The sequence below is a fragment of the Dioscorea cayenensis genome, chromosome 5, assembly GCF_009730915.1.
Source record: "Dioscorea cayenensis subsp. rotundata cultivar TDr96_F1 chromosome 5, TDr96_F1_v2_PseudoChromosome.rev07_lg8_w22 25.fasta, whole genome shotgun sequence".
Taxonomy (NCBI): Eukaryota; Viridiplantae; Streptophyta; class Magnoliopsida; order Dioscoreales; family Dioscoreaceae; genus Dioscorea; species Dioscorea cayenensis.
In genome coordinates, this window is record NC_052475.1 from 22,237,523 (window position 1) to 22,263,840 (window position 26,318).

Consider the following 26,318-nt stretch of genomic DNA (forward strand, 5'->3'; position numbering starts at 1 on the left):
ACGTTGATGACATGCCCATCACGGTGGAGGAGATTGAAGATGGCGCTGAGTTTGCCGCGGTGGAAAAGATCATCGACTCTGTTGTTGACGACATCATGCATACGGTGGAACCGGGCGCCCTAACGATCGCGGCATCAAAAGATGGACACAATCCATGAAGAAGAACAACCGGACAACGCTGTGTGTCTCCCATCGATCTGTCGCCGGTGGAACTCACGGTTGAGAAGGTCGTTGAGTCTATCCTCAGCGAAGTGGAATTCACGGTGGAACCAGCGGCTGACCGTGCCGCATCGGCGCGCACACAATCCCACAAGAACAAGAAGCATGTAGGAAGTGTCTCCGTTGATCTCTGCCGTCGTGCCCGTTAAAGGAAGCGATAAAAAGTAGAAGAACTTCGAAAGTCTTCATTCGAAGAAAAACTCGTTAGATCAGCGCCTCAATAAGTACGAGCGAGGAGTTGATAAGGATCTTCCTCAGACGCCCTATGGACAAGTAAGTTTGAAGTTTTTATAATATTGTCTAAACTGTTTTAGTTACCATTTTAAGTAGGGAGCGTTAACGTTTAAAAATTCTGAGATAACATTTAACTTATAAGTGATACCCTTTAAATATTACCGTTACTGGTTTAAACATTCAATATAGAATTTAAAGTTTATACTTTAACGTTTAATTTTATACTTACAACATTGTTTACATGTCTTTGTTCCGATTCGACCACAGACTGTCTCGTGTGGAAGAATGACTCTGTCGACACCACACGGGCCAATCTATTCGACCGCTCGGGGAAGGAGATGGTCATGCAGCGATGTGATGGGACGCATTCGTATGTATCTTGCAAAAGACGATGAGCGTAGTGCCATATCGTTATAAGAGGCGCCTCCATCACACGGCCAGCTGGCCTTGTTCATGTCAAAGCGAGGCGACGGCGCATGAATCCACGATGGCTATGATTGGAGATCTGCCGCAGACTGCATGAAGTGGACATCGTCATCCTCCCGATAATTATGAGTGGCCACTTCCATGTCGTCGTCCCTGACAATGAAAAAACAAGAATACGAGGCATTATTCTTCATGCCAGCGAAGAATACGATAAAAACACGCTAGAAATGGTAAGTGCTTTAATAATTTGTGTTTGTGTAATATTGTTCGGTAAATAATCGGCATTCTAATATGAACTTGTATATCTCGACAGCGGAACCTATTCGACCTCTGTATCGACATGGAGTTAGGGCGAGTCGGCGACCATGAAAGTACCCAGCTTGTTCACGACACTGAAGCCCCACTGACGTGAAAAAGGAAGTGTCGATGCAGCGTCTATGTCATGCGGTTTTATCGAGCGATTGCTACTCGCGGTGAGAAGCTACGGGTACCGCAGATCGACGTCCCTTATCTGCGATTAAGGTATGTTTCCCGCATACTTAGGGAGGGGAGGGCAGCCGGCATCACAGCCAGAGGGGAGTCTTCGTAAGCGGGTTCTTAGTCATTCTTTTCTATATTTGTATACACGATTCTTTCTTTAATAATCCGATTCATTGTTTAACATACACTTTCGGTGTTTAAGTATATAGTTCATTGTGTAAATATCAATGTAATTGTTTAAACTCCGTTTCTGATGTAAAAACAAAACCGGAGGGGAGTGTACTGAGCGGGGTCATAGTCATTGTATAGGTGTAATAGTTTCAAATGTAAAACCCGGTTTTAAATTCAATTCATTTTTTTCCGAAGAACATGACAAATTTTTGTCAATGTAAATGTACATGTATCTAAATTCAATTAAATTCATTCTGTTTCGTTTTGAGGTTCTCGTTCTTGTTGGATGATATTGTAGTCCGAGGGTACATTATCGAGTGGGGTTCTGTTTCATTTTCATTTTTCATTATCGGCTAATATCAACATTCATTTTAACTGTATAATGATAACTTTTGCCCTTTAACTTTCGTTTTCTCCGTTTAAGTTTAGGTTTCTCTGCTTAAATTTAATATTTTTACGTTTAAAAATATCCTTATTATTTAATAATATCAATGTAATTACAACAAAAATATACTTAATATTTTCTGTTTAAAATATCCTTATTACTTAATAATCTCTTATAGAGTGTAATGTAATGTTCCGATTTTTATGTGCGACGGAGTGGAAACGCTTGGGGAACCGAGCGTGTTTTAATCAGCTGGGGAACCGCTAGCACCATCCCGTTAGTACATTTTAAGCGGATACAAATTTATTTTAAACGATAAAAAAATAACAGTTAAACAGAGAATAACATATTTAAAACGTAAGAGATATATTTAAATATAAAGTTCAATATTTAAACAATAATAAGAAGTATATACACAATGCCTAGTCGGCAATGATTCATTCCACGATCCGCGATTGTGACACTGAAGCGTGTAATGGCTACAACGCAACTTGCGGACCTCGGGACGCTACGACTCGATCCTCTTCGCTCAGGGACACCCAGGTTGCCTTCCGTCAAAAGCGGTCGCATAAACGCAGTTCACGATTTTCATCCATCGACCTGTCATTGTCCCAGTATGGGGAATATAGCTTCCTTATACGCCATTTTTGAAGTCGAAGCTTCCTTCCACAGATCACTCCGTGTTTCTCGTTCTTTAGTAATTTGAAGTCGAAAAATTCCTTTTGATTGCAAAAATTCTAAGTGCGTCTCTCGAAATGTTCAACGCCTTCAAAACATTGTCCAATATCCAACGACAACACTTCACTTGATCGGATGAGGAAGGAAGGCACGCCACACACTCGAGCTCGCCATGATGTGGAGCAAGTGGTTACGCCAGATTCGAATTCCCCGCCAACACTTTAGTTTAAATGAACACGATCAATATTTAAACAGAGACACAAAATATTTAAACGATAAACATAAATCTTAAACGTTAAAACAAAAAAGTTAAATAATAAGTTAATAAGTTAATCGGAGACAATAGTGTTTTAAATGGAAACTTGATAAATGTAAACGAGTGATGGGGATAATAAACAATAATTAACTTCTACAACTATATAAACATAAACGAGAAGAAACTTACAACGAGAAGAACTCGTTTTCAGTAGGATACGATGCCACATCATCTGCCCTCAACAACAAGATCAACAACGTAACATTTGAAGATGGAGTGCAGCGTGACACATGCGCTGGAAGTCAACCTCGCTTTTATATGAGACATACTGCTTTTATGTCCATCGGGTGTGATAAACTTCACCCTGACACGGGAAATATCGAGACCTCATCGCTCACATATTTCAGCTAACACTGATTCCCAAGAAGTCGTGCCAGTGAACATTAGCACTGCCCCTCCCCGTCTGTATCTAGCAATAGCACAAAAAACTCTCCATAATTTAATCGGAAGAGCTAAAATTGAATACACCAAATGAGAAGAAGAAAAAGAAGAAGAACAAGAACAAGAACAAGAACAAGAAGAACAAGAACAAGAAGAACAAGATATGAGCCTTCTAAACTTTGTTTGAGAAAAAGCAAGCAGGAGGCATTGAAAAACTATGCATAAAGAAAGTTATGATTGGGCGCCATTTTTTCCACCTTTTGCAAGGGCAAAAAAGGAATTTCATATCGTGGACCCACTTCAACTTACCGGCGGGGGGTTAAAAGGAATGTAAAATATAACGAGAGTCGTCCAGGGTGTGCAAAAAGTTGGAGGGTTTTTGGGAAGTTTTTGAAAAATTACTGAGGGTGACATGTAATTTTCCCTAATAATAATAATAATAATAGCTACTATAACAAATCATATTATTTAGAGTAGATTGATGTTGTGTTTAGCGAGATACTATTTTATGTACGGACGCAACATGCTTATGTGAATGTACTTTGGTTGACCAATATATTTATATTTTTAAAAATAATTAAAAGAATTTTGTATGTAATTCTATGCATTATATATTTTTAAGAAACATCCTTTTTTATCATCAAATGACTTGTGGCATGATAAAATAACCAAAGTATTTGTTTTTTTTTTTTAGATAAATATGGATAAACTACATATTTAATTGAAAAGAAAAGAAACAACAGTACAAAGATAAAATCCTCTCACTAGAAGTGAGGGGAACAACATACATAATAAAAAAATACAAAAAAAGCTAAAAATGATAAGAGGTCTAGAAAGGCGGAAGACACCAACAAACATCTCAGGCCTAACTAAACGAGAGAAGGAGCAACTACTCCTGAGCTTTTTCTTATTTAAATAAAATATATCAATTCTGGATATCAAATGACTTGCTTTTACTTTTTTTATAAAAAAATAACTAGTTATAAACTTTCAAACACCACAAAAATCAAATGGAACAAGAGGAAACCATCGATTCAGTTGATGCGAAGATTGTTTAAATATTGTGTTGGTAATTTTATATATTAACATCAGATTAAAATCAATAAAAGATTATTTATGTTGATGTTTTTTTTCTGATTTATTGAAGTGGAAAATCATAGACTTAATAAAAGAGGGGAAAAACAAAACAAAATAGTGTGTCCCGAGAAGATTCTTCGTTTAAAAAAAAAATTTGGTTTCAGAAAAGTCTTTACAAATTAATTGATAAACATATTTAGTTTTAAATTAAAACTTTTATAAAAATCAAGCTAATTAAATAAATTAACATTTATTACAGAATAATTATTACTTCATTCTCCTCTCCTTGCTCCTTGAGAGTAATCACTAATCAGAGGTCAAGAATTGTTATTCTATTCTCCCCGTTATCCGAAAGGCGATAGTTTAAACTTTATTAATGATTTGTCCACAAATTCTTAAAATCAAAAAGTGTTTAATTTGTTCATGTAGAACAACAAGTCACATTTTTTTTTTTTGTTTGAATAAAACAGCAAGTCACATTCTTCTGCTATCTTTCCAACATGTGAATTTCTCGTTTACCAAATAATTAATATACATATAATAATATTCTCTATAGATATTAGATAAAGAACATATATAGAATAAAAAAAACATAGATATAAATCAGAGTTAAATAAGGAGTATAAAACAAAAGGTAATAAACAGGCATGGCCGAAGTAGCAGTTGGAATCTGTGCTGTGGTATGCTGTGGCAGCACCAACTCACATCATGCAATGTCATGCAAGCTCAGGATCAATCTGAAGACACAAAAACCAATACAATAAATTTCTTCAACCAGTCCTCTAGCTCCTCATCCTTCTCCTCTCTAATCCCCCCATTCACCCAAATCAAACTATATTATCTTCACCAAATCCCAACATACATATAACCACTAAAAACTACAAACAAAACCAAGATATATATATATGATATATATATCCATTAAAAAAAGAAAAACACAACTACCCAACTGTTAGAACACGGTTGAGTGAAGGCACAGCCAAAGCCAACTCCAACTGACACAGACTGACTAGACTTCCCAGCATGCCATTTCCCATCGCTACAGCACCAAGAAAAATACAAGTACAAACAACTCTTTTAACTCCCAATATTTCGAAACCCACATTCTCATTCATTCATTCATTCATTTCATTAATAACAAAACCCACACAACATCAAAGTTTCAATCTCCATCACAAGCACAAACACAAACACATACGCAGCAAAACATCAGAAACATAATAAAGAAAGAAACTTCAGAAAGACCAAAGACAGTCCAGTTCAGTGCCACCAAGAGACCTTCCAATATCAACCTTCCTTTCAATCTCCACCCATCCTAATCCACCTTGCTGCTGGTGCTGGTCAGCATTGTCACACACCATTGCAGCTGTGACTTGAGGAGCTAAGAAAAATGGCAGCTGGATGTTACCTTGTTGCATAGAAGAAGGAATCAGGCTTGCATTTCCATTTCCACGACGATAGATGGCAGGTTGTGGTGGCGGTGGTGGTGCAGGTGGTGGAGCTTGAAAGGTAGTAGCTGCAAAGGTGGTGGAGAAGCAGGGCACGTTGTTTCTATCACTGCTATCATAAGAGCAGCTCTCCCGGTCAGCTGCTGCATTGCCAGTGGCGTACGGTGAGTCAAGAAGTGGTGGCAATGAGGTTGAAGATGGTGAACCAGAGATAGCTATTGCTGATGATGATGAATCTATGTATGAGAAACCAGTAGCCACACTTATCCTTGCTTTCTTTCCACCACCTATCTTCTGAAACACTCTGGACACCACCCATTCATCCTACGTGCATGGATTTTATGATATTCAGTAATAATACATATTCAGAAATAAATAAAGCATGGAAGGAAAACAAAGGAGTACTAGCAGGAGATCATTAAGACAGCTGGTTAAAGTTCAACAGATTTGTCTCTAGTTCCTATTTTTCTTGCTAGAATCTTTTCTTGAGCCAAGAGATACTTCAGTAAAGAAGATACATCTCTTTCAACCAAAAGATGTTAGTGAATCTACATGCTTCATGATTACAAATTCCAAATAAATGTTAAAGATAAGCTATTCCAAATAAATGTTAAAGATAAGCTGACAAGAAAAATAGAGGAAATTAAAAAAAAAAAGCAAGTACCTTGGAAGATCTAGAGAGGAAATGGTAAGCAAACTTGCCCTCTAGTCTATACTCATGCATGACCCAGTTACTCTTTTCCCCCTTGGGAGCTCTCCCTTTGTAAAACACCAGTGTTTTCTTCATCCCCACAAGAGACCCAGTCTTTGTGCTATAAATCTCTCTATCTTTCCCAGTTGCTTTCCAGTAACCAGCATCAGTTGCTCTGTTAGTCCTCAACCCAGTTGGATACTTCCTGTCTCTCAAGCTAAAGAAGTACCATTCCTTCTCTCCCATCTTCGCTTTCTCTACAACAACAAAACCCAAACCATGTATTAATATATATATATATATATATATATATATATAAATATACACATGCATGACTACAACTTAAAGACTGATAAGTTTGAGTTTACCTGGAAGTTCCCAAGGCTCACATTTGTTGAGATCAATCTCAGCAATGGCTCTACCAGTAAAACCACTATCAAGAACTTTCTTGAGCAGATAGTAAGTGATGAGCTCTTCATCAGTGGGATGAAACCTGAACCCAGGAGGGAGCTGAGCTTCAGCATCACTACCATGAAGACCATGCATTCCATAGAACTCCATCAGAGAACAAAAAACAGAAAGAGAAAAAAAAACAACAAAGAAAACACAAGAGATGAGGAGAAGTCTAAGAATGAGGAAATGCAATGGTGTTTTGTAGTAGAAGTAAGAGAAGCATGGAGGGTTGTTCTGATGCTGTTCCTGCTGCTGTTGCTGCAATGACAGGAAGAGCAGCAGCAGCAGCAGCGTCTTATGATATCCATGAGTGAGCTGGGAAGGGAGAGAAAGAGAAGGGTGAGGTGGGGAAGTGGCTGGCAATGCGTGCGTGCGTGAGAAATTGTGCAGGTATTTTCTCTGTCAGTGAAGAAAGCGAGAGGGAGGGGAACAGAAAGTAGTTTTAAGAAGAGAGAGAGATATAGATGATGAGAGAAAGAGAGAAAGAGAGTAGAGTAGTAGAGTAGTAGTAGTAGTAGTAGTAGTAGTAGAGAGTAGAGAGAAGGATTTGAGGTGATCTCCCATCAGATAAAGCTGCACAATATCTCAATCTGTCAGAAAAATAGTACATTAATAAATAAATCATGCGACAGATTCCATCACATCACTACCCTCTTCTCCACTGCTCATCTCTTTTTTCTTTTATTTATTTATTTATTTTATGTTTTTTTTTTTTTATTTTTTTATTTTCTCTCGCTGTGGAGTGTGGATGAACTTTCTTGGGGGGTTTACTTTTTGCTACTAGTGTTTGTCGTTTATTCTGGGGTGGAAATAGTGTGTGTTTTTATTGTGGGAAATATTTGTGTGTGTGTGTGTTTTTTTTTTCTGTGGGAAATGTTTTATTGTGTTTTATTTAGCAGGTTTTTGGTTAATGGGTTTGGAATTTGGAGATGAAAGATGATTGAAAGATGTTTGTTTCTTATCTGTGTATATATATATACTTATATATATTAATTTTAAATAAAAAACTAAATTATAACTTTTATTTGTTTTTATGTTTTGCTCATTTTATTTAGCTTTTGGTTAGATAATTTTAAACAATTTTATTTGATAACTAGTTTTGTTTTAATGAGAGTGATATTTTTCATGTTTCTAATTTGTTTTTTTTATTTATTGATAAATTATGTGTTAGGACGGATACATGAAAGGGTGTGCTTTCTTTTTATACGAGATAAAGTTTTAATGTAAATAATTTCATATCAGTGAACCAAACAGCGTATGAAAGAATAATTTTAGATTGAAAATTTTATTTTTTAAAAAATAAAAACACGATAAAATTTTCCCTATATATCTCTCCATGCTGTCACTAAAATTATTACTCTCTCGATACTAAAGAGAGTAATAAGTTGATTTGAATAATGTGACGAGATCCTGGATTTTGAACAGTTACTGAATATTTTTACTTTAAATAAGAGTGGTAATTTCCCCACAACTTACCACAATATCTTTCCTTTCAGATTCACAATAACTACTTTGATTAAAGTGGCAAACACCTCATTTTCTGAACCACCAATATCAAATATTTAAATAAATTAAAAAGATTTATCATTAGCTTAATATATATTACACATTTATACAAAAAAATAAAAATAAAAATAAATAATAAGCAAACAAGAGACAAATGCATGCAGATTGATGGACAACTGATATGTTGTTATTATTGTGCATTATTATCTTATGTCAAATTAAGGGTTTATAAATTATGTATTGATGTTGATGGATGGATGGGTGGATGGATAGATGGACGCATGCATGGCAAGGAAAGAAAGCATATGATGGCAGTGAAAGCAGTGAAAGAGGTTAACTAGTTTTGATGTGAGCCCTTTGATGATATATCAAGTCACTCATCCCTTTCCTTTACAAACCCCATCCATCTTATCCATACCATATATTTCCCTTCTTTTGTGTGAAGTCAAGCATGAAGGATCATCCACACATGTAGAATATTTTCCATGTCATGGACTTTCATATCCTTGATTTATGGTTTTTAATTTTCTCTTTCAGTTTATCTTGTATTTTATTATGCAATTTTTCCCTTTGTAAATTTGTGTAGAATTAATGATGAAGATGTTTGTAGACACACCAATATCAAAAGTTCATACAAGTTTTTCATCGAGTAATCAATTAGTCTTAAGTAATAGAACTAAAAACAAAAGATAATTTATCAACTTCTTAGTACTCATCCTCACTTCATGCATGAACTTCTAATTGAAAAGAATTGTGATATAATGTCAAATGATTACAAGAGATATAAATTATTTAATTAAATAAAAGAAAGTAAATTAACAAATGACATCTGAAAATAATTAGTAAAAGAATTATTTACACAAAGTATACAATTAAGAATGAAACTAGAATTTAATCCTCTCAAAATTAAACATCTTATTTCCAAAATTATTGATTGGATTTAAGATAAAAAAAAAAACTCAATGCTTTGATTTAGGGTGGATACCAAATGTGCAAGGATAGGATTATTTATTTTTTAGATTTGTGGGTATGTAAAGAACAAAAATATGATTAATTGGTATCAGAAAATTAAACATTGTTTCACATATATATTAATACACAATACTTTTCTTTGATTTAAAAAATATTAAACAACTGCAAAAACTAATGAATATTGAGAGTAATTTCTGTAGGAAAATAAAGGGCACAGAAAGCCGGAAACATGCAAAAGGAAACTATAAAGTACGGCGTTGTGTCATCCACGTCAGCATTGGTTTTTGGGTGGCCGCTATTTACGTATTGTCACATCATAACAAAACCCAAAGCTCAAATTATAATACATCTATTTTCATTAGTATTTATTATTAATAAATATTAGTAATGAATATTCAAAAAGTATTATATTTATAATAAAATGAAATTATATTATTATTATTTTTATATGGGAAGTAGGTTTGCATAAAGATGATGAAATGATTAGGTAAGACCAGCGGCGGTGTTTTATGATCACTTGTCCCACTTCACTTGAGATTTTTTGATTTGATTGCTAGGTCTTGTCTTGTCTCTGTGTTTCTGATTTAATTATTATCTCTATTCAACTCAAAACATCCCTTAAATCCTGATTCAGAGGATGTTTTAAATATCTTTAATTTGTATATATATATATATATTGAATGTTAAAGTAAATGGTTAAAGTATATTATATTACTTATTAAAATTAAAATAAAAACTACCATGATTAATATTGTAAAAATATAACAAACTTTACATTAGATTAACCTTATGTATATATATTAATGAAATTATGATTTATACATATTCATAATATTTTGTAATATTAAAAAAATATAATTAAACCTGTTTTTTTATTTTCTTTTTGTAAATTTATGTATTTGTTCCAAAATTGCAGGTGTCTTTTATGTTCATTTTCTTTTCACTGATTGTAAAATATAATAAAAAAATCATTATGAAATTTCAAAAAAAAAATTAATATAGAGATTTATATAGGATTTTTACAAAATTTAAGAAGTTCTTTATTAAAAAAAATTCCATTGATGGAGTTGAATGTTTGGTGATCCATTAAACATGTAAAAAATTATTTATTATGAAAAGGATAAATTTTAAGTACCATGTGTTGCAAAGGAGAAAAAAATACAATTGAAAAATCAAGAGATAATGGGAGAGTGTAAATTATTATTATTATTATTATTATTATTATTATTATTATTATTATTATTTTTGACGAATAGAGACAAGTATCTCTCATTTAACGAATTGTTAAAGAAATAAATATGGATAAAAATACATCAGTTATTGTGGCAACCCTTAAAAACTTTTCTACTATGCCATCACAGAAAAGTGAAATTACTGTTTCTCTCATAAATGACTTACATTAAAATTCAATAAATAATACTTATACCAAATAAACAATACATGAACAATAATATTGCAAGGGAAAAGATTAAAATCTTTTGTTATCTCTCCTTATATCTGTAGATCATACCGTTGTGTTATCCAATGGTTCACCTAAAAATGTAACATAAATATATAATTGTAAGAATGAATATCTCATTTAAATAATAAGATATAAATCAAGATGGATCTTTCATCAATATCAATTATTAATTGGCATGAAAACTGGTGTTAATTACTTCATCCAAGTCTCTCATCCAATTAAGAACAACTAGGATATATAACTTGGAGAAAAGCCAGCAAAGGTCATGTAGGATCTTTTTTTATTGGGAGGTAAATATTGAAATAAGAGAAATTGGTAATTCATGTTGCAATTGCACTGCATTGGGACTTTTCCTTACTGGTTTCATGTATGCATATCATGTTTATATTGCACGTGATTCCTGGTGTGATGTGCCTTATTTTTATATATATACATAATAATTAAGGAGACTTAATTATATATTATGAAGTTATACTGGCTGAATGAAATGGTTTCTACATTTCATGTTTATATTGCAAGTGATTCCTGTGTGGTGTGCCTTATATATTAACACACATAATAAGGAGACTTAATTATTATGAGGTTATGCTGGCAGCTGGTTGAATGAAAGGGTTTCTACATTTAACTTTGTTGTGAATGAGGCATGTTCAAGCTTGTGTATCATTTGGTATCTTGGTTTTAAGGAGCACAGTACTGAACACAACCCCCAACATGGGCATATTCAAACTTATAAATTGGGGATCTTAACACACTCTTAGCATTAGATGAACAAGTAGAGCAAAGGAAAATTAAAGGAGTGAGGAGAGGAAGGCTTGGGATCAACCGAAAAACTACCAGAAGCTTGGTTCATTCCCTCAAGGCTCAAGCTACTGAAAAAAAAGGAGTGAGTTTAATTGTTTTCATGCTTTCAAGTCATTGGCAGTTTTGAAAATATGGATAAACCACTTACTATTATAAAAGAACAGTACAACATCCCCGACCCAAGTCGGGCCGACAACAAAGATCAAAGAAACACAAGCAACAAACCATTAGATGTGGTCACAAAAAAAACAACAAGATAGGGAACACAAAATAACAAAAAGAACAACATCAGAAACAAGATAACAAGAGGATGAACAACATCCTTGGAGACAAACGTCAGTGGTCCCTACTATGCGCTCTGACCCTGCACCTCCTCAGCCGCCAATGTCCCCAAAGACTCCTCGGCCTAAGGTCCAAGTAACTCCAAGCTGCGACAGATGCAAGCCATAGAAATAATAGAATCATCAAGCTTCGCATGTCCACTATCTAACACTGAAGAGAACCAGAAGAGAACCATACAATCAATTTTCAGAATAATATCATGCACAGGACACACATTGGCATTAAAAATGCAATCATTCCTATCAAGCCAAACATTACACACAAGTGCTTTCACCACTAAGTCACACATAATCCTTAAAGGAGGTCGCACAGACGATCTCCACAAGCCCCAGATATGGAACATAGAATCAGGCTAATCATGGATCCGCAACAACCTAATGAAGTAATCCCATATTGGTCAAACAAATGCACAATGGATGAACATGTGATCTATTGTCTCAACCCCACAGTGGCACAGGACACATGTAGATGTGGGAAGCTTGTTGCATTGTCGATTCTCAAGATTCTCCAGAGAGAGAACCTTATTTTTCCAAACCAACTAGTTGAACAAATGAACCTTCCTAGGGCAGCAGCTACGACAATAGAATCTTGGAATCGGACAACGCAAGCCCCCGTCCTGGATAAAATTATAAAAGGATTTCACCGAGAAAGCCCCATTCCCAGAAAGCTTCCAACGATCAGAATGAAACCCCGAGTTGATCTCCAGAAGAACGCAGTCCCGAAAAGCTGGCAAGCAAGCAAGTACTCATTTCCAAAAGTAGGAGATACGACTCAAAATCCTAGGGAGCAAATTCCATCTTGATATATTATAATTGAACTGAATCACATTAGATCCTAACCAACCTTCGTCCGTCATGAACTTCCACCACCACTTTCCAAGCAACACTGGAATGAAGGAGAACAAGTTCAAGATCCCCCAACCCCTTTGATCACGAGACCGACATAAGTTTTTCCAACATACCAACCTACAGGTTGGTTGGTCAATGTCCAGACCAGACCACAAGAAATCTCTTCTAATCTGATCAATCTTCTTAATCACCCAAGCCGGGATCCGGTAAATGGAAAGTCAGTAAGTTGGTAACACCAATAAACTGAGTTAATTAAAGTAAAGCGACCACCTAAGGAGAGAAAACGTTCTTTCCAAGTCGACAGCCTCTTCCTCACTTTGAGGATAACACTTTCCCAATCATTGGCAGTTTCTCCTCTTGAATGTAAAGTTCTTGGTAAATCTTAAGTTTTGTAAAAGCTTGTATTTTATTTTATTTTTATTTTTATCTTTATCATTATAGTACACAAAAGCCAAACCATATTAAATATCTGTCCTTGATGGATTGTTTGTTACTTCGTGTGCTGTCTTATATCAATTTTCTAATCTATTTTTTTCCTGTTCTTACATTGTTGAAAATTAAATTTATTAATTGTTGATAAAAATAAAAAAGCTAACGGAGTTTGGCCTAGTGATAGTGATTTAAATCACCTAAATAAATGATTTGGAATTCTAATTTGTCATATAACAATATTAAAAGAGAGCTACCCATTTATAAGACTTTCAGTAGTACCTCAGCTTTAACTGGTGTAGAGTTTATGATTTTTAGAAAACTAATTGATTAAAAGATTAAAAGAAAACAAACATTTGCACCGAGAATTCAAAAAGGATTTGGTCTAGTTTTGTATGAATCATACAGTTTATCAAATGGATATTTCCGGACCAAGTTACAGTAAAAACTCAGAAAAGTTGATCTTTTTGAGCTTTTATTTCTTTTGGAGCATTTGTAGCCTCATGTAAACAATATTAATGTATGTAATTTAAACATGCATGTGTTCAAGCTTTGTCATATAATTTTTTTTTAAGCTGTGAACTACACTCCTCTCTTTCTAGCTCTCTTTCCTTCCCTTCTTTGTTCTACAAAGGAGTTGCCAACCTTCTTCAAACCATAATGCCCCTTGCATGATATGAACCAATTGTCTCAAACATTTTATATGCTGGCCAAAGATAAGCACCTGCATGAAAATCAAAATACAAAACAATTGGCAGCAGAAGAATCCATTTGATCAATTCAAGATTTTTAGAATTTTAAAGTTGACTGAGACAAAAACTCATTAGAATCTTAAAATTAACTGAGACAAATACTCACATGCCATGGATCTGTCTCTTTAATTATCACCATTGTATCCTTTTCGAATGATCAGCATATTGAACATCATATTTATGTTCAGTGTTCATGAAATGATTTACTTTGAAATGTCTAGCTTCTCACAAGTGAATGACACAGCCTTGCATATATAAAATGGAAAAGTGGCATCAATTATACATATACATTAAAAATAATTCAATCCTTAAACAAACAAGAAACACATTAGCAAACAACCACTTAATTTATTGGCAATGAGCCTCTATATAAGATGTTTATATGTTTGGAGAAGAGACGAATTGGAACCTCATCTCACACGGGACGAAGGCACAAATATATTAAAGTAGTAACTTACCATAATTTTTTCTTGACTTTATAGCCTACTTCTGAAAACTCACACCTTCTTCACTTTCTTACATTTTTGGGGAAATGAATAGAAGACAATGAGGAAAAGGCTGGAACCTAGAGCTGTTATATATATTGAGAAATTCATGATTAACAATAAGATCATTAAAAGAGCATGGGAACACACTTCTCTTGCTCTTAACCTAAACTCTATTTGAAACTTAAACTTTTGAATAAATATGGAAAACTCCATCAAATCCCAGATAACAACATCATGATAAAAAATGCATGGGAGCACACTTCCTGGCTTTTTACCTAACAGTCTTGAATTTATACTTATAAGTCTTAACTTTTTTGCTTTTTATAAATAACTTTATGAAATCTCATTTAACAAAAACTACTGGTTTTAATTTTTTTTTTAAATATAGTTTTTTTTTGAGTTTTTATTTGAACCATGATGAAGTAATGTATTAGTAAAGATATTTAGAGATTATTGGTTCTTAAACCATGAGGGACTTTAAATCCACTAGGTGGTAAATTACCTAAAGTGTTTTATAAGAAAATAGGTCTCTTTTTATTAGGTGTTTTTTAAGATGTATAAGTATTTAGACTTAAAACTATTAGATTAAAATGTGCTTTTACTTGGACTAACTCCAGGTAATAATGGGAAATATCGTCTGCTTGATAACTGGCAGTAATCTTGAAATGTATTCTTACCGTTTGATACGCACGATTTCAAGGGACAAGACAACTTCTATTGTTATGTGTTTGATTTACAAATAGGGCCGAAGTACAGCACAAACTACCCAATCGGTACAGCACAATTTTTCAATTTTTTTTACCTCCAAGATCACAGTACAAAAATTTCGGTGAAGTACAGGACAACTAATGACAAAATTGTCTCTATTTAAAATTAAAATTTACACTACTCATTAGTAACATGATTTATTTTATTTTATTTTATTTTATTTATTTATCTATTTAAAAATTTATTTATTTATTTATCTATTTAAAAATTTACATATTTATTTATCTATTTATTTATCTATCAATTTATTTGTTTTTTAAGATTAAGATATTTACATGATTAATGAAAGTTTGTTTGTTTTGGATTAAATATTTTTAAAATTATATTGATTTTTTAATTTGTTGTTATGTTTAGAATAGTAAAAAAGTATTATTGTAATTTATTCTTTGTGTTCTATATTTATGCAAATCAAACATTAATCAACACAAAAAATTTTGTACTGTTCGATGAAAATCAAACATAGAACAACACAAGTAGAACAGCATAAACACTTGTGTTGTACTCTAACTGCTTGTATTGTACTGTTTATGATGTTCTCCTTTAATGAATCAAACTGACCATTTTTTAGTTATTCATTTTAACTAATTCACATAGATTAAGAAAGTCAGTTAAGGTTGAATGATAATTTAAAGTTTATGAAATATTATATTAACATTCCATGATGATTATCCTTACTATCAGATTTATTTATATTTAAAATTTTTTAAAAAATAATAATACAGTATAATAATTTTTTAATTAAAAAATGGTACAAAACTTAATTAGCCCTAACCCTAGAAAACTTGAAAGTCTGGTTCCCGGTTTTCACGGTGCCGTTTTAAAAACTTAAACCCTCTCGCTGTGTGTATTTATATATATATATATATATAACCGTCTGCAACTGCGCTTCATTTTCATCCATTTCTAGGGTTTCCGTCGGGGGCGACATGGCGACGGCTTCGGGGCAAGGTCCAGCGACGAAGAGGAAGCCCGTGTTCGTCAAGGTGGATCAGCTGAAGCCCGGCACCAATGGCCACACGCTGACGTTGAAGGTGCTCAGTTCGAAGGCCGTTTCTCAGCAAGGCCGCCAAGCTCCCCGCCAAGGCAGAATCGCTGAGTGCGTCGTCGGTGATGAGACTGGAACTATCATCTTTACTGCCCGCAACGACCAAGGTTTGATCTTTCTGTTTCGTGTACCCTATTTGGATTGGTACTAGTTGCTGTTTGGATCTTGACGTTGTGTTGGTAGATTAGAATTGTCTGAATATTGGTTTTATTGCGTTTTTGATGGTTGGATTTTTTTGATCTGGAGATTTTGAACTTATATAGGTAACATTGGTTGAATGATTTAGACCGTATTCTATCTTTTTGGTAACTGAGTTGTCTTCAAATGGATAACATGTAGAGATGAGTCCTGGAAATTTTGAAATTTCAGGCCTTTTCACTTCTTAATATGTAGCCAGTGATAATTGGGATCGTCTAATTAATATGATGTGTGTTTTGCTTCATGAGTAATTACTAAATGAGTTATATTTATAGACTTTTTCTTTTTTCTGGCTAAATTGACCTCCATGATGTCAGCTATTTGCTTTGTTTTATTATTCAAAGAATGCATAATAATGAATTCTGTATTTGGGTCATATAATACGCATGCATCAATCTTTTATTCCATCTTATTATATTACTAGAATCATTCGCTACCTGTTGAAACCAACTCTCCATCTAAAGGTTGGCAATTAGTGAAGGAAACAAATATGTTGCTTTGTAAAACTTCACAGTAACTTGCCCGCTGTTTCTTTCTTCCAATGTTTCCTGAGTGGCACAATAAATCTTTATTAGTTTTTCAGATTATGCAACCATATTTGTCATCTGCTTTTCCATTTCCCCCCTTTCAAAGTAGATGCTGAGTGTTATTCCTGGATTGAGGTGAAAGGATCATCTGAAATATTTTTTTGCCATTGGCTTTATGGGTTCACTTCAATCATAGTTCACAAATCATATCATAAATCTCTTGTGAATAGCTCAGTTTTGTTCAATGCCTCACACATATAGAAAAACTTGAGATGATTACTGTTTATATTGCTCAAAGAAGCTAGGATATGCAAGTATGCAACCATAATTTGTAGTTTGTGTTATAGTCAAGATTCATGATTGTTTTGGTGAATTTTCTTTGAAAGCATTGAATGTATCATTGAAACTACTTGGAAAACCGCTGCAATTTGTAATGCAGGTTATCTAGAAGTTGGTGTGAGTTGTGTGACATACAAAGGTGTGAAGAGAATTGGTTATCTGGTGGAGGAATGAAAGTGTTTTTTGTTTGAGTTGTTTCATGCGAAGTGAACCTATATGACCATTTTCCTATTTGGCATGGTGGAAAAAACCATATTTTAAATTGTTGATTTGCTGTTAAAACTTAAAACTCTTTGTAAAGGCACTACAATTTTTTAAGAAGATGATCTATATAGAATTAAAAGGAGACATGTCAAAGTATGTAGAGCATAGACAAAGCATTGTTTAAACAATGAGATTTTATTGATATTGTACATTTTGATGAAGAAGTCGTATGCATATTTATGACCATACCTTTGAAAAATAAGGTGATGGAGCAAGAGAACAAATTTTATTCCCCCCCTAATGCCTGCGGTCATGGCATGATACAAACATTAAAGGATATCTTTTTTGATGGATGCGTTGATTACACCAGTAAGATCTTCAACCAAGCAAGCTTGTATAGTTAGATGACTTGAATTACAGACTTATATCATTGTCTATTAATATATGACTTGCACTGGTTGGATAAAATGTAATGTTTATTGCCTGACCTTATAGTAATGTAAGCTTTCACCAAATATGAATGATACGTGTTTCTTTATTATGGATAGTTAGAAAAGAGTTTTTCTTTTTCTTTTCTTAAATATTTATGCGCATGTTAACATGACTATTATAGCCAAAGCGAATGCCCACACTAGAGGAAAACCTTAAATTCTGTGGTTTTTTTGGTTAAAGAAAACTGAAAGAATGAGTGAAATACAAATCTGTAAGACAGCCTGCATCTTGTTTTTGTTTGTATACTTGTTCTGGGTAAAGCAAATGTGACACTATCAGCATCTGTTGGGGCTCTAGTATTAATCTATTAAAATGGTTCATTCATTACTCGTTTTCATATTCTCATCTTTATTGTTGAACCAAAGCCATGTTTCACATCAAACTTCTTCTGTAATTTTGTCCATGACAACCACTTCTCTAACATATCAGCATCTGTTAGGGCTCCAGTATCCAAGTATGGAATAATATCAACGACCTGCGGGTCTATTGGTACACGGGTCGCCGATAGAGCTCTCACCGAGTGGTGAGAGTTCGATTCTCGGCTGAGGGCACATTTCTGGGAGTTGTGAATAGTGGTTGTGTACGAGTGGTTCCAGCGCCCACGTGAGCGCGGCCTCGTTCCCACTTGTTCCACCGAGGCTTGTGCACGTTCCTGGGGTCTCTAGTGGGTTCGCCCGCTCCTCTTCCCCCACCCCCAAAAAAAAAAAAATCATTATTTCTACTTCAGTGATTTCATACAATGTTCAGTCGGGAATTCCAGTAAATGTCTAATATGCTCTAGTAATGAAAGGATTTTTTTAACTCAATTTATTCATATCATTATTTCTACATCTCTTTGAAGTATATAACTAACACAATAAACTTTGTATATGTTTTCCAGTTGACTTGTTGAAGCCGGACACTACTGTGATCGTTCGCAATGCAAAGATCGATATGTTTAAGGGATCAATGAGGTTGGCAGTTGACAAATGGGGTCGTGTCGAGGTTACTGAACCTGCTAATTTTACAGTGAAAGAAGATAATAATTTGTCTCTGGTGGAGTATGAGTTAGTGAATGTAGTGGAAGAATGAGTAGGAGTTATTGATGGTGTCTTTAAAGGAAGACTTAAGAGTCCTTTTGGTAGGTTTTAGTTTCTTTTTAATCCTAGTGAATATCCATATTCCATCAAGGCTGAGTCTCATCATAACATTATTGTGGATTTTATACAAAGTTTCTATGAAGCTGACTGTGTTTGTCTTTTGTCTTTTTTCTTGTTATATGATGGTCTAGGGGGTGGTTAATTATGAAAGTTGAATGTCAATTGATCTCTGCTTAACTCGGTGTTGGAGAATCAAAATATAGATTTCAAGCACTGGTAGTGATTTTTTGTCAAATGTTTGTGTATATAAAGTTTATGGTTCCATCCTTGCTCTTGTAAGTGTGTGTTCAAGCCTTACAAAATCCCATATCTTTCAAATTTACTCTTAAATTGAGGTTGAGTTTCTTATGAATCAGCTTGTTAAATATTACCAAGAAAAGAATCTTAAGATGAAATATTTTCTATTATATTTTACTGTATTTGGGGGCACAGCCAATTATGCATTATATATTTAAGAAGCTTATATTTTCCATAAAAACACTTCAAGATAAAAATTTGCTTCAGTCCCCACTACTTGCACAAGTATAGATGCAGTACATACTGCTTACAAGTAACATCACAAACAATACGGAGAAAAAAAAAGATTGATACTGTTTCTTATGATTCTTCACAAGTTAAGATACAAACCCTAGAAAACAATAGTTTTGAGAATTCTGATTCACAAGTGGCAATTGATCAACTAAGTACGACAAGGCTTGATCAATCGAGAGCATTAGGTATAACAATTGTTCTTGTTTTAGCTCAACTAAAGGTGTGGTACAATGAGATTTTTCAGAGCATCAAATAAACCTTGTCAGTGCCAGCGAGCATGCAAAGTATGCAGGGAGATGAAAGAGGATGGGGTAGAAGCATCTTCCGAAAACAATGCAGAATGATTTCCATCTACACACTGAACTTAATAATAAATGGCTCTTGATGTCATGCATGCACCTTGGCAATGTGATCTCCAACAGGATGGTTAGCCAAGTCTTGCTTCTCTCTTGATCACCTGAAACACAGTTTTTGCTGAAATATCTAAATATAAGAAAATACTATTTACCAAAAATCAGACACGAATTTGTCAGAATCCTTATCAGAAATCATGGATGTGTGCTCCAACAGAAACCGATTTTGAGTCGGGATGGCAAAGTAAATGACGTCTTGAGTTAATAAGCAAACTGTGCAGAACTAAGCTTCATTGATCTGATGCCCCTCTCGTTCAAGTTTGAGGGGGATTATGAAGTTATATAACCTTAAAATTATGAACAAAGACATGCTATGAACCTATTTCACATGGTAACTTCTAAAGGCTGCACATGTTCATTGTGTGGACTTGAGAAGCCAAAACAGCTTATATGACGTGCAAGCAATCATCTGGATAAAAAAAAACACTCATGTGTTACTTGACATGAAAATAATAACGATTTGATGATTGCAAAGGTCATGCGTTAGTTGCTGTAGGGATATCAGAACACATTACAATTCTGGAACACATGGAACACCTGATGGTGCATATCTGGAAGCATTGCAACTCCTAATTCATTATGAAACAAAGAATAAACACACTCATGATAGATACATCTGAGAGGACACGCAAGGGGATGGCTGGCTGAGTTGTGCCAGAAGAGTATGGATAGTTTTCAGCAGTCTCCCGAGGGATGGCTGAGTGAGAACAGATGCATATCAGATGTTTCACGCAAAAATTAAATAAACATCTCTGCAGATAGAGATATTCCTAAAATGTCAAATCTTAATTCAATTTCTTCAGCAAATCTACAGTTGCCATTGTGAGCAAAACACCTGAAGGGCCCAGTATGACTATAATGCACAAGTTCTGCTTCTCTTCTGATATCTTACATCTGAATGATGAAATATTTATGATCATTCTTATATAATTTTGAATTTTTAATGTACTGGATTGAAGATGCTTTCTGATTATTAGCAGTCATTTCTGAGCAACAAGTTCTCGTTTCAAAAGGTTTTTTCCACAGTTTTGTAAGGATTGGTCTCAAGGACAATGACAATAACATATAACACAGTGAAGTTATACTCACCTCTTCAGCAAATTTTATAAGAATGGTAGTTCGCGGCCGTTGCAAGCCCTCCATGGGTACAAAATGTGCTGTTACAACAGCTGGAAATCCTGCGCTATCCAAGACACCCTTCAAAGAAAAGGCGTACATGCAATCACCACCAAACAGATTGTGTTAAAACTGAATAAAGCTCAAATAATACTGTCTGCTCACCCTGACAATACCAGCAACAAATGCCCCACAATTGAATGTTCCCATATCTTTAGGTATGGATATAAATCTGGAAGATAAGTATATATAAAGTAAATTTTAACACAAATGTTGTATGTTATAACCCTGCAAAAAATGCAATACTTTACTGCCTTACCGGTTCACAAGAAGTTCCTTTTCACTGATCATGTACTCATCTTCATGCTCAGTTCCTTTTTCAAGTGAATCAGCTACCTGCAACATCAGAGATGTCATACAATCTTACAGTAAAAGCATTTATTAAATAATTACTGAAGCATTTATGTGGTAAATAGGGAATAATTGTGACCAGATAAATTGGAAACAGATGAAGCAGCAGGAGGCGGCCAATAGATAAACAAGGAATTACCAAGTGAAAAAATTTATCAAATAGAGACAAATACAATAGAGATCATAAACCAGGAAGAGCAACTGTTGGAACTAATAGAATTAAGGAAAAAAAAGGGAATAAACTTAGATAAAGGAGAAAAAATTAAGGGAGAAATTACCTTCCCAAAGAGAACTTTCCAAACTGTGCTGTGTACAAAAGATAAAATCCCAAGTAATCGCGTCTCCCTTCTGTTTCCCTACATTACAAAAGTAACTCAAGTACACCAGTGGTGCAGGAAGAGATAACAAACACGTTGATGATGAATGATAATGACAACAATAGGGTTAACAAATGCTGAAGTACAACTTGAGCTTTTTTTTTGCCCTTTCTTGGGTCAAGAAAACACTATCCAAGAGTCATCACATTTTATCACTATGTTTAAAGTACTAGTCGGTATTTGACTATTTTTGTCAGCACATCACAAAAAGTTGAATGATCCACGATCATCTGGCATTTATCAATAAAAAACTATAGTCAAAGGATACCAAACAAACACAATGAAATATAATACTCTCTGCAAATGAAGAAAAAGGACCTATCCCCAGGACCCCAACTTTAATCCTTCGTATAGGTTTAATTGATCTCTTACCAAAGCTAGGCATGCATGAGAAAAAAACTGCTATGCAGCCCTTCTAATTTTTTTTATTTTTTCTTATTGATTACTTTTTTTTTTAATGGAAAGCACAATATGTTTCGAATTCAGTAGGGTAAAGCTAGCCAATACATGTGGAAAGGAAAATTTTACCTCAGAACCAAAGATTACTATGGAATATATTCTTATTGGAATGTGGAGTATCTAACCAGCAGTCTGAGAAATCATGTGTTGACATTGGCTCCATCAACCAATGTAGGTGCTAATTATTATATTATTTTGATTTCAACTCTAAGGCATGTTCAAATATGGTATACTTGTTTTCATATTATAATCTTTTCTCCTACAAATATTTAAACCAAGACAATATAGGTGCTCTTACAAGCTTAAAATAATTTCATTGCTACTTTGAAACTTGTTGATCATTTTTGAAAGCTAGAATTATCTTAAGGAAGGTGGTTGGGCCCAGGATTTCCTTCACGGAAGTTCATTTAACCCTTCACAGTTTTCCCTGAACCTGATATATTTTGTAGACTGAAGACCAATTTAGTCCAACTGATCAAACATTTCCCAATGTACACTACACAGCACTTGAGAGAATCCCAAAAACCACTTGAGCTGTATAGTCTTTAATTTAATGTACTACATTATATTTATTCTCATGTGTAAAACATACTTAAATTATATCCTTTAGACTTTTCAGTTCAATGTAGGATTTATCACTGTCAGTAGTAGAAAGGGCCACCCAAGAGGTAGAATCTAAAAGTTACTAACTGTATAGTCTAAATTTTTTATAACTTGGGAGGGAAGAATAGAACAATGACCAGAATACACCAATGATTTGGGTGAGACTTACGATTGAGTCATGTCAGCATGTATTGACACCTCTAATTATGGTTTTCTAAAAATATTGAAGAAATAAAGATGAATTGAATATAAACCATTTGTTAGTGCATCCTTGTCTTTGTAAATAAGACAAACATTTCGATCTTGACTTTGAAGCGCATACTTCAGAGAACACCTTAAGTAGTAAGAAATCTCTAAACCAAGTAGACTTTATACTGATCTTAGAGTGCTTTGACGGACCACTTTGAAATGAATTTCTTCATTTTAGGATCTTCATGTCCAGAAGTTATTATGAAAGAATTAAAAATAACATTTGGTCAAACACATGCATGTGGTACCCAAACATAAGCTCCATAACCATATCTTGATTTCAAAATTTTGCCATATCTAATGATCATTTCTTCATTGAACAAGACTAAGAATAACCTTGCCTATAAACAACAGGAACAGACAACAACAAATACCCTAATTTATGTTATACGTTAAACAACTGTGTATCCTAAAACCAAACAGTCGGAAGAAGATATTTATTGTTAGAAATAGCTTCCTTCGAATTAAGAAAAACAATCTTTTTTCCAAACACATAGGGAAATATTAACACTAAATGGTCCATGAATGCAGCTCGAGAATATTGAATGGATATTATACCTTCTCTCTATGACAGAGAAGTTCAAGAACTCTTGCTCCAACAGCATAGCCAGCATCCTCTAGTCTGTTCCATATTCAACATACATTTTTTAATTTAAAAGTAAAATATCTAAAAGCACCATCCCATAAAGCGAATTATCTACAACCAAATTTTTTAGAACAAAGTAAACAAAAATAACACACAGAAGAAAATTTTCATACTAAGCAACAATTACATGGAGCCAAGAGAAGGATCACAGCTGCTCTCCCAAAAACAAGCAGGAAAAGGAAACAACCAACTAGGCACAGCTTCAATATAAAACCGTCTCGTTATTGAAATAAACATATAAAAGTAGATAATTTGTGCTTTACTTGTGCATATTGATTCAATCCCCAGAGACCACAATTTAACTTGCATATAACACCTAAAAACCACGAAAAACCTACCCAGATGCATTACACCTTGGATCAATATGTGAAAATTGGGAAAATGTCTAAACAACATCAAGAACTTAATCAGGTTTAGCGTACCAAGGAAAAAGAAAGAAAGAAAGGAATCATGACAACAATTAGATTATATGGCAACAATTATGTCCTAATAAAGAAAAGAATGTTGTCTAAACTACAACTTCTAACCCAATCCAAGCTTCTCCTCCCTTCTTTCCTATTACTCAACTGTAGTATGTGAAACTTCCGTAATTAGGTCACTCCCTATCAATGCATAATTCAATTTCACTCATAGATTTTCTTTTGTCTTTTTTTTAAACATTAAACCAAACACATATTGGCAAAAACTAAAAGTCAAAAAGTATAGGCATAATCACCAGGTAAAAAGAATGATAGAAGGGTATCAGATTTTGGAAAGGAAATTATCAACGCAAAATATGAGAAAGTAAAAGCTTGCATGGTTCATATATTACTTATCATCCAGTAAATTGCAAGTACAAATTTACACCGATAGTACTAGAATCTGGAAACAAAAAGAAAAGGGGGATAAATGAGGCTAGAAATGACCATTTAAAAGTAGAGCTCCAATAATCAAGTAAATGAGTTGAATAGATTGCCTGAAGTACACAAGTAACTAGGAATTATCAACCTTCAACAGAATGACTATTAAAATTGTCTTTGATAGAGGATTGCAGTGGTAATTTTACAGAAATTGAATTCATTGGCTCTGACATAAGTTATATTGAGCATATGAAAATTTTTGATGCAGAGTTTTTTTTTTTAACCAAATTTAATCCCATAAAAATGGTGAATGCATTATTGAACAAGTGAAAAGAATAAAGAAGCCATACACCTATTACTTCAGCAAAGACAAATTAAGGAGATAATTAGCATATAACCTCCCAACCAACAAATGGCATTCTCAGGCACTAGTCTATCATTACTAATCAAATCCTATAATATAATGGTAATTGTTGGTCAGTAACCAAGTCCTAGCGTACAAAAGTTTTCAGATCGTTTCTTTCCAATTTTTTCAACTTGATGAATTATGCATATCATTCATGTAACCAAAATTCAGAATAAATTATATTCACCTCACTGTAATTCAAAAGAGCCTATCCAGATGCCAAAATAATTCTAAAGACTTCATCGACGAAAATCAAACATACTAACATCTCTAAACATGAAATCAAAGACAAAAACACACACGAAGATCAGCAAGGATCGCACCTCCGCTCAAGCTCAGCGATGTTGTCGACCTGCGTCTGGTTGTACTGCACTAACTCCGAGAACAGGAAAGCAAAGGCGCTCAAGCTAACCTGTGATCGAGAATGAAGAATGAGGAATTGGAGGAGAGTATAGAAGTGGATCTCGATCGAGAAGTAGAAAAGGGATCGGAAATCGTAGTACTACCTCATGGCGGCCCTTGCTGAGGGGTTTCTCGAGGACGTTCCCGTACTGCTTCATCTTGCCCGCCCCGATCATCGCTGCTGCTCAGAGAAAGAGAAAGAGAGAGAAAGAGAGAGAGCACCAAGGTTCGGTCTATAGACGAACAAGACGATGAGGGCCGGATCCTTTTTATTTATATCGGGATTCGGGAATGGAAATGCCAACGGGTCGGGTTGAGCTCTTGTACTCTACCCGAACCCGATAGAATAAATTTTCAATAAAATTTATAAAACCGCTAATTTCAAATCAGGGCCGGTCTATTAGTCTGTGGGCTTGATAATTTTTTTTTTTAAATTCTTTTTATTAAATAATACATTACATAATAAAAATATAAATATAAATTATTATTAAACATTACAATAAAAAAATATTTATCCAAAAAAATATTACAAATACCATAAAATTAAAAAAAATATTTATCACCTGCACAAGTGTTCAATGTTTAATTATTTTAA

General features: G+C 34.1%; 3 protein-coding genes and 1 long non-coding RNA gene across 4 annotated transcripts; 1 reads left to right on the forward strand and 3 right to left on the reverse strand.

Moving 5' to 3' along the window:
- Positions 1-5,457: 5,457 nt before the first annotated feature.
- LOC120260748 (protein CUP-SHAPED COTYLEDON 2) lies at positions 5,458-7,441 on the reverse strand. Its single transcript, XM_039268306.1, has 3 exons — positions 6,875-7,441; positions 6,480-6,763; positions 5,458-6,139 (listed from the first exon to the last, which is right to left on the reverse strand). Exons 1-3 carry the CDS (start codon positions 7,065-7,067, stop codon positions 5,603-5,605), a joined length of 1,014 nt encoding a protein of 337 aa, XP_039124240.1. The 5' UTR covers positions 7,068-7,441; the 3' UTR covers positions 5,458-5,602.
- A 6,297-nt stretch (positions 7,442-13,738) lies between these two features.
- LOC120262494 lies at positions 13,739-14,592 on the reverse strand. Its single transcript, XR_005536784.1, has 3 exons — positions 14,530-14,592; positions 14,178-14,316; positions 13,739-14,043 (listed from the first exon to the last, which is right to left on the reverse strand). It is a non-coding gene; the product is annotated as an uncharacterized LOC120262494 (long non-coding RNA).
- A 1,606-nt stretch (positions 14,593-16,198) lies between these two features.
- Positions 16,199-19,502, forward strand: LOC120262493 (uncharacterized protein At4g28440-like). Its single transcript, XM_039270624.1, has 2 exons — positions 16,199-16,479; positions 19,013-19,502. The coding sequence occupies exons 1-2, from the start codon at positions 16,254-16,256 to the stop codon at positions 19,201-19,203; spliced, it is 417 nt and encodes a 138-aa protein (XP_039126558.1). The 5' UTR covers positions 16,199-16,253; the 3' UTR covers positions 19,204-19,502.
- A 341-nt stretch (positions 19,503-19,843) lies between these two features.
- LOC120262088 (trafficking protein particle complex subunit 5) lies at positions 19,844-25,976 on the reverse strand. Its single transcript, XM_039270143.1, has 8 exons — positions 25,828-25,976; positions 25,645-25,733; positions 23,989-24,052; positions 22,021-22,098; positions 21,651-21,727; positions 21,497-21,563; positions 21,305-21,412; positions 19,844-20,259 (listed from the first exon to the last, which is right to left on the reverse strand). Exons 1-8 carry the CDS (start codon positions 25,897-25,899, stop codon positions 20,230-20,232), a joined length of 585 nt encoding a protein of 194 aa, XP_039126077.1. The 5' UTR covers positions 25,900-25,976; the 3' UTR covers positions 19,844-20,229.
- Between the last annotated feature and the right edge of the window lie 342 nt (positions 25,977-26,318).